Raw genomic sequence first — 9,355 nt, forward strand, 5'->3', positions numbered from 1 at the left:
TTGCAACATGTTGTTCAGATCTGACCACATGTGCCTTCACTGCAGGACCTCAGTGTAAGGTGTTTCCACCATTAATATACTGTTTACTTGTCATGATGGGTCAGCATGTTTGCTTTTCTGCCAGGGTCAACATGTTCTCCGTGACAGTGAAGCGAACTGTCCTGCAGGCTTAATGTTCACACACCTCACAGAAAAGTGAGTCGCTCCTCACTGTGATGTGCTCCTAGTCTATAAAGTGATTCAGGCCTATTAAAGGTCAGTAAAGGAAAATGGGTCATAGAGAAGACAATCCAAATCCCTCACTGATGTCTTCATTTAAACTTCATGCCTTCACAAAGGTTCAGTTTATAATTTAATCCTACACACACTCACTATATGTGTTTGGGAAGCAGCCAAGAGCAGCCGGGCGTCCTCTAAGCCTTTGTGATTCCATTGTCACTCCCGTGTTCTGACCTTACATGATCAGATCAGTGTTGTGTGTGACCACCAAGACAAATGTGTGATATTTGGCCATTACCCAAACCTTTGTGAGGACTTTCTCTTTGCACCAACTCTGCTCAATTATCATTTTTCAGATAGAGGGAAATGTTTTGGTCCAACCGGGTGACAGACGATGATGGCAGAGAGAAGATGAGTGAGAACACAGAGTATGTTCGTTACCTGTGAATCTTGGCTCAGGAGTGTTTTTGTGATTAGATGGAGATGCGACGAAGAAAGTAGTAGTGGCGCTGGCAAAAAGCCTGCATTATAGGTAATTTTCCCATTTCGCTCAATCTACTACCGCCTCCACCTGAACCCGACTGAGGCAGTCAGTCTATTAGAGCAGCCCCATTTGAAGCGGCCAACAAAAGAATGTGATTGTGCTCCCATGCCTGTGCTCGCCTTCCATTGTGAGCAGCTACTTGTCGATGTTGAGTATGACACTACACCTGAAGGTGTAATGTCACCTAAAGGCGGCTACATCAGGAGTCTCCCTGTCTGGTAATTAGTGACCATTAGGACACACAAGGAAGCACAGAGGAAGGTTCCATTACCACTTCATCATGACAAGACATTCTGTTGTCACAGTGAGAACAGACAGCAGATGTTCAGACACAGAAAACTCAAAGTGCCTTTCTACCTTCAGAGCTGCACCAGAAACTGATTTTTAATAAAGCTGCTGGATCATCTGCTGCAGGAATTTAGTCCATTAACTAAATGTAGCAGTTAATGGATTCTGCAAAATTTGAACTGCAATAATTTGGTGGTAAAACGTGACCTCACATAAGGTAAAATATTGATGTGATGGCAAATTATGGGCAAATCACCAAAGTGTACCTTAACAGTGACGTCATTATGTTTTTATTAATTATATTCCTATAATCAATAATCATGCTTTCGATTATGAAACAAGACAAAAAGCTCCAAGAAAGGAGACACCAATTTCTCTTGGTATTTCATACAGTGCAGGGTCTCTAGGAGAAATGCTTTGTAACATAAGATGTCAGACTGAACCATATTTCCAGGTAAACACTGTGTCTTTGTGCACAATTTTGTAATAAAAAAATGAATGAACGACAGGCTATACTACTTTTGTTCCATATTGCTGGCACATAGTCTGATAGCTGACTGCAGAGAGACTTCTCTCACTCTTCTTTCCACTAAGCTGTGAAAAGGACATTTGAAAGAATGTCTGTTGAACAAGGAATTACTGAGGAAATGAACCCCTGGAGGATGAAATAATTCAACATTTCTTCAAAGACGATAGAGCGTTAAAGCACATGTTCAGCAATTTAACCTCAATGCAATTTAACTTTTGGTTAAAGGGAAACACACTCTATTTAAAGTTTTAGTATCAATACTTCAGGGTAATTACGACCAGAAATGGAATAAAGTTACACTAATATATGTGGATTAGTTATGAATTTTGACCCCGACAGCAAAACACTTACATCTGCATTGAGCTCAGGGCTTAAACTTGAAACTGTATTGTAATGATAGTATACGTTTTAGTGATGATGAACAATTTGGTTTCCATGTACAAATTCTTCTTCAGTGTTTGCTTGTAGCCTGAGGTTGTCTGCTTCAGCTGCTGGCACCACAGAAGATATAAGGAGACAATCTCAATCAATAATGCTGACCTCAGGGCTCTCTGACTTAGAACTTAAGTAAGGAAACTGAAGCTCTGTCCGATGTGAGTGCAACTTTTGGCTACTTCCCTTCTCATCCAGAAAATGTACGCTTCCTGCTCCTCCTGGTTGTGAGTTTAGTGGGTGTATAGCATGGGGAGTGTGAAGGCCACTTGGCTTCCTCATAAAAGAAAAGCTCAAACTTTCGGTTCTTCTACAACAAAACAAGTCTCAGGCATATCCATGGAGAGTGCGCTCATTTCATCACCAGGCTGGGGCTCTGACATGAGTATATAAACAGCTACTGCTGACACATGGTCATCTTTGTCAGAAGGAATATCCAGAATTAAATTGCCAAACAGTGAAATCGTACCAAACCTAAGCAGACATGTGGAGTGGGGAAAACCGGATGACAATGAAACCAGAGATGATCTCCACTCCACGCTGAGGGAGGAGAAGGTGCCCAACTTAGGAAGTTTAACAGGGGAAAACAAATCTCCAAAACTGTCAACAATTCATGAGCTATAAAACCTGCTGTGTCTGTCGTTTTGGCTGCCTGCATGGTTTAGTGCTTACTCACACATAAACGGTGGAACCATCTACTTTACTGAAGAAAACTTTTCAGAAATATGTGTAGATAATTACTTACAAATCTGTTTGTGGCGTGCTGTGTCTCATTTCAGGGGCTTCATATGGGGACTGATTACATCATCGTGGTGCAACAAGCCTGCCTGCAGCCTCCCTAAATGTAACCAAGAACTGTTGCCTTTTTATGCAAAGATCCCAAGCTCCTAGCAGTCAGGTGGAAGACAAAACCAAGACAATTAAGAAGTACCTATTTCAATAGTCATGGTAACCTGCAGCCTACAAAGGGTGTGCCATGTCTTTGAGCCCATGTGACCCTCTCCTTTTTTCCATAACTTTGGAACATTCAAGAACAGAACAAACAAATAAATAAAATAAAAATACCATCCTTTAATAAAAAAAATGAAAGTTCCTAAGATGTCTTACACTGCAAGCTCCCACACACAATGATTCACTGTCTGGGTTAAGTATGTAGCTCTGTATTATATACTTAGTTTTTTTACCCTGACCTTTTCTCTTCCTTTCATGTAACTTTTATTGTATTTAATTCATCTCTGCCTCCGGTCTGTCTACAAGTTTTAAGGTCATGATATGTTTTCTGTCCGGAACTATACGTGGAAAACAAGATTTCTGATGATAGTCAAACAAAAATCATTTAATGGTACCAGAACATATACACACGTCTTCATGCGGATTAATATGTTTTTTTCATTTTCTCCTTGAAGAAGACCTTTCCGTATTGACAGTGGAATCTGAAGTACAGTATGTAGTATTTGCTTTCCATTTGTAGATTAAAGGTTTTATTATGACAGATCAAAAACTGTATCAGAGATGGACATGGCTGCTGCCATCCTTTAGCCAAACACTGCATTTTATGAAAGCCAATGAATATATGGAACTCTTCTACCCCCAAAACAACATCTGTGAGAGGACCTGTGAATCTAAACAAACCTCCCCTAGCACTTGTTTCCAATGTCCTACTGTGAAATTGAATTTCTTGAAAAAAAACAATTGTGGGACAGTGCTGATACTGCAGATAACAAAACAGCAGGAGTATGAAGTAACTGCATCATCAGTACTCAGTGATTTCTTTTTGTTGCCACATAAAAGTGCAATCAGACTCTGGAGGAGTCACTGAGGTATTTAAAGTGAGCTATAAATGTTTGTAGTGGTAATGACATATGATACATTCTATAGGAATGATATTACATTTCCATTCATATTTACATCAGCAAATAGAAAAAGTTTCTACAGGCGACATGACAGAAATGTACAGAATGCGCTAAATATTATGCATGGCTCCAGAAACACTTCTGTCCTCTTTTGTGGACGCATATTATCACAATAAGAATCCAATCAATCCTGAGTGTGCGCTGACATTTTTTAACTGGCTCTGTAAATTATCGCGCCATAACAACAGTAACTAAAAGAGATGCGCATTGTGGAAATGGCTCGGCTGTATCCGCTTCGAACCAGAGAGTGTGTAAACACAGGGAGAAGATGTTTTTTTTTTTTTTTTCGGGCTGCCTCTGAGGTGCGTTGGAGTTTCAGCTGCATCCTCGCAGTTCTTCTGTGCGCTCTCGCCAAGACTCGGCACCTGCTGAGCGCACACGAAACACAGACTGGAACACTGGAGATACCGGAATACTGTATTTTTGCATTTATAGGCGGGAAGAAATTGTCGCTTTTCTTTGTCAACAATCACAAAAGACAGATAAGACAAACTGCTGACGTATGGATGGCGTGGTGCATCAGAGAAGACCAGACCTGAAGGTAAGGAACTGCACCTGACATTCTGTCGATTAGTTTTAACAAACGAGACACGGTGACATGAACGTGAAGGAGAAAGAAGCGCAGGTACTTACCATCGGAGTTTAGCCATAGTTGCAGTTAAACGGAGCTTTGTCAAAGATCATGTAAAGACATATGTTCACATATTTGGTTTATTGTTTTTAATAATAGTTGTTGTTAAAGCCATTTAAAGCAGGGATTTATGGCTCTAATCAATCAGTTTTCTTCCTTTCTCCCCTCCATCAGATTTAATCCGACATGTCAGCCAATGAGAGCTCAGAGACGGTCTGCAGGTCAGAGGTCAGACCCACTAATATCACCTGTAGCCATGAGAAGCAGTCCATCACTGCGTCAGTCATCTCAATGACTGTGGGTATCGTCTCCAACAGTTTGGCACTCTTCATTCTGGTTAAATCCTACAACCGTGTCCGGATAAAGTCCAAGGCTTCCTTCCTGCTGTTTGCCAGCGGTCTGGTTGTCACAGACCTGCTGGGTCACCTCATCAACGGCTCACTGGTGCTTTTTGTTTACAGCTCGAAGAAGAAATGGGAGGTTTTTGACCCTCACCACATTGTATGCACTGTATTTGGGGCATGCATGGTGTTCTTTGGCCTGAGCCCTTTGTTTCTGGGAAGTGCCATGGCTGTGGAGCGTTGCATTGGAGTCACCAGGCCTATCTTCCACTCCACGGCGTTGGCCTCCCATCACATGAAAAGGTTGTTGTGGCTCACCTGGCTGCTTGCTGCCCTGGTGGCTGTGCTACCTGTGCTGCTGTGGCGGCCCTACGCAGTTCAGAGGTCTAGGAGCTGGTGCTTCTTCCACATAGAACAACCCAAAGACTGGCTGGATGTGCTCCTGCCACTGCTGTTCTCCACGCTGGGGCTTCTGGCACTGCTGCTCTCCATTGTGTGCAACACATTGACGAGTTGTGTTCTGCAGGCCAGGCTGCACCGCAAACATCACTGCAGAGGCACATCCTACCACATAGAGATGATCTGCCAGCTGCTGGCTATCATGGTGGTGTCCTGCGTGTGCTGGGGCCCATTGCTGGTAAGAGCTCCTCCTAAGTTCTCCTTGAACTTAAGAAGAATTACAGAGCAGACTGACACTGCAGGAGCTCTTTCAAGGGTCAACTATGAGTCACTAAAGCCCAGAGAGGGAGAGTCTTTATTAATCATGACTCATATATTACAAATGATATTGTTTAATTATCATCTACACTCCCACATACTTCTACTTAATTGGCTTTTACATCAGTGTGACAGAGATGGATCAGTTAGTGACAACCTACAACTTGGCTTTGAAATAAGATGTATGAAGAAAAATAAGTAGACAAAATGTTGTTTTTAATTCGACTGTGCTGTGTACTGCTACCAAATACTTTACATATACATATACGATACATTTTGTTTCCATTATATTCCACCAAAAACAAACAAAAAGTGTCTGAATTGTACACTGGTGGAAATTCATCATGGCAGCGTTGTACCCCACTGCCATACCCAGTGAGAGATAACAATTTGAAAAACATTTTGCTGCTTTAAATATACAATCTGAATTATTATCCAAAACATATTGTAGTGACAATTTGTCAATAATATTTGAAACTTTAACTAAAGAAAAGCGATCAACTTAAACAATCACTTCTATGCACCGTGGGTATTTGGTTTACGCAGGCAGGAGAAAACTCTATGTCTATTCTTAAAAATCATTTTTGATGGCAGGTTTATTTTGTCCATGTTCAGGCAGACAACCAGACAAACTTTTTCCCTGCTGTCTCTCCTGTGCTGGTAAAAAACCATTTACCCACCCAGGTGCATTCTGGTCTACCTGTGTCTAGTGCTTACCTAAATAACCTTGGTGCCCCCTAGTGATGCTAAAAAGCAACAATAATTAAACAAAATAAACTAATCAATAACAAATTTACATTAAATAAACATGCTAAATAGTACCCCAAAAACTAACCCAAAATACACAAATTATTCAAATGAAAAAATTGGCAAAATAGCTCCTACACATATTTCACTACATCTTTATCATAGCGTAAGTGTGTTTTGGTCCAGGTTTATTATTATATCCCCTGTTCTGTGAACAATTACAGTAAACATTATTACACTGTGAAAACACACACACAAAACACACAAGATAACTAAAAAGGCCTGGGGCCTTAACACCCTTCCCCCTTCAAATAAAACCACTGAGGTTTTAAAAATGAAACTAATTAATAACAATGTACGCATGCTAAACAAAACAATCCATTAAATACCTTGTCTTACATAAAGTATCCCGGGAGAGCACCCATTATGTTGTGACCTCAGCTCTGGTAGGGAAGGGGAAGTAACATAAAACCAGGTTGATTTGGTCAGGCAAGGTGTTTATTTGATATAATAAAACAATTAATAACCCAATAACAAAAAGAAAAACAACAGTGTGCATGGGATAAACAGAAACTAACAAAACATGTGCCTTAGCTAGTGCTATGCTAACAGAAACAGGCATGTCTGTTCACAGTTCTGATACAGCCCATGCAGAACAAGAGGCCTAAACTCAAAACCAATGCCTCAGCATAGCGCTAGCTAAAACAAGTACTAATGCTTACAACAACTCACATAGTAATATAGGAAGTAGATGAGCCGCGGACACTCCGCTTGATGCCGACGCAGAGGGACGAGGACAGATGAAAACATGGGGCTGTGACATATGATATCCAATAATTAGCTGTAGAAAGTCACAGTAAACAATTTGAAATGGAAATGCCCACGAGAGCTGAACTGGCCGCTCTGAAGGAAGAGATGGAGCAGAAAACTAGGAGCAGGAGCAACGTCAGAGTCGACAGTTATCAACAAGTAACACTAGCTGGAGAGAAAACTAAAAAACAGAAAAATGAGGTTATCCTGCTCCAACAATCTCTGGCCATGAAGGTCAGAGGAAACCAAACAATCCAAAACGAATCTCGGGCAAAGTTCATCCAAGTCTCTGCTGAAAACGAGACACTGAAAATGGATCAACTCAAAGAAAACTTTGAGCCTGGTATTAGAGTCTCAGTAGGAAACTCGCTTTTCTGTGAGCAGCTCTTCAGTGAATTTTCCACAGAAGAAAAAGACTGAAGCAATCACCAAGCTGATAGGAGAGAAGAAGGTCATGGAAGGTCAACTGAGAAGTGAGTGACAGGCTAAAGAAACAGTTGCATTTAATTTTACTCAGTGATGCAGAGCTATTAAAAAAGCGCAAGTCCTGTAAAAGTTTATTGACTGCACTAGTAGGAACGTGCAGGATGTTTTCCAGTTTAAGCAACATGGCTGCAAATTTCTCTTCTATCATTTTCTCAACATTTTCTGACCCATCCGAAAACTAGACTGTACCTCGAGCTGGGCTTCTTCTAATACATCACTGCCTCCATGTTTACCTGAAAGACTTGAGTTTTCAAAACTCATCTCGTACAGCGACTAGTCCAGGTTTAAAGTCGCCGTAAGAATAACCAAGGTGCTTTCTGTTTTTATGTGAGTGCATGCCCGGACTTTGAGACAATTTCTTATTGTAAAATGCCCTTTATGAATAAAATTGAGTTTCTATTATTTATTTTTTTTATTTATTACACAGACAACTACCGGTAATATATGAGCAAGGACATGGGTGCCTGCACCCATCATGGAGATGGTTTAACCTATAATGTTTTAGTAACTGGACCATAGTTGAGGTTTTTGAACTGCAACCCTTACACTGCCACAATAAAAGCTCAGCACCGCCACCTAACACCGCATCAATGAAGGAGGGAGCAGATATACAGTAGGCTATCAAAGCCAGGATCTGAAATTCAAAAGGTTTACAGCTAATAAAGTTAGAAATTGAAATGAGAAAATCTAATTAATTAGACTTATTACATGCTCCTAAGAGAACTATAGACCTACAAATAAATGGTTTTTCAAATTCACCAAAAATAAGTGAATAGGTTCTGGCCTACTGCTTTAAAACAGAGGATGAGACAGGCTCAGCTTTCATAATTTGCAACATTAAATGTGATGTCTGCTCTATGAGACATCACATTTATGTATCTAGCTTACACAACTTCAGGCTAACAGCAGTTAATGAAAGCTCATAAATACTGCACAACCCCCCTTGTTGACTTTTTTGAGTGTATTTTGGTCTTTGAATATATGTATTGAATATTTTGTCTGTTTTTTTTCTCTGACCACTCCACCAGATCCATGTCATTTTTCTAAGTACCAGAGCCAAAGATGATTCTGCATCTTTCAATCTGCTGATGATACGTATGGCCACATGGAACCAGATCCTGGATCCCTGGGTCTACATCCTGCTGAGGAAGGCGGTACTGAGGAAAATATTCATGTTGCTTCAAGGCTGCTGGGGCTCAAAGTTTCGTACTCTCCACCGCTGGCAGCGCAGCATGCTCCGCAGCTCAATGGAGACCAGCAACTCTGGTAGTGGTCCACCTGACTGCCGCTGCCTCAACAGACAGCCTCTGCCGGACACCACCATCAAAACCATCACCTGAACCCTCATCTGAGAAGACTTGATCACTGAAATGACACAATATTCAAAAGATAAATAGTAATATTCTATTCATAATGATTCTGGCAGTAGTTTATCATGTAAGAAAACTTTTTGTTCTCAACCTTCAGCTCTGCTTTCTGCATCAGCAAAAATGCAACAGTAACAGGTCGCAGGCTTTTTCTCATTCATCCTTTTGCACAGAATAAGTGTTTGTTTACTGCAGAAATTTCTACATGGCTGTACTGATATTTGCTGAATGTACTTATCATTGCTGCTGTTAATATCACAGGGCTGCACCGCATATTTGACCACATGAATATACATCAGTGTAAATCACAAACAGTGTTTTATATAGTATT

General features: G+C 40.8%; 1 protein-coding gene across 1 annotated transcript; it reads left to right on the forward strand.

Annotated features, from left to right (window-relative positions):
• The first annotated feature begins 4,742 nt into the window (after nt 1–4,742).
• Nucleotides 4,743–8,997, forward strand: ptgfr (prostaglandin F receptor (FP)). The gene is made up of 2 exons (XM_028404428.1): nt 4,743–5,534; nt 8,686–8,997. The coding sequence occupies exons 1-2, from the start codon at nt 4,743–4,745 to the stop codon at nt 8,995–8,997; spliced, it is 1,104 nt and encodes a 367-aa protein (XP_028260229.1).
• The last annotated feature ends 358 nt before the right edge of the window (nt 8,998–9,355 follow it).

The sequence above is a fragment of the Parambassis ranga genome, chromosome 4 (genome assembly GCF_900634625.1).
Source record: "Parambassis ranga chromosome 4, fParRan2.1, whole genome shotgun sequence".
Classification (NCBI taxonomy): Eukaryota; Metazoa; Chordata; class Actinopteri; family Ambassidae; genus Parambassis; species Parambassis ranga.

Excerpts from the sequence above, each read along its gene's own strand:
- ptgfr (XM_028404428.1), top strand. The coding sequence starts at position 4,743 with ATGTCAGCCAATGAGAGCTCAGAGACGGTCTGCAGGTCAGAGGTCAGA. Across the intron at positions 5,535-8,685 it reads TGTGCTGGGGCCCATTGCTG|ATCCATGTCATTTTTCTAAG; the intron begins GTAAGAGCTCCT and ends CCACTCCACCAG.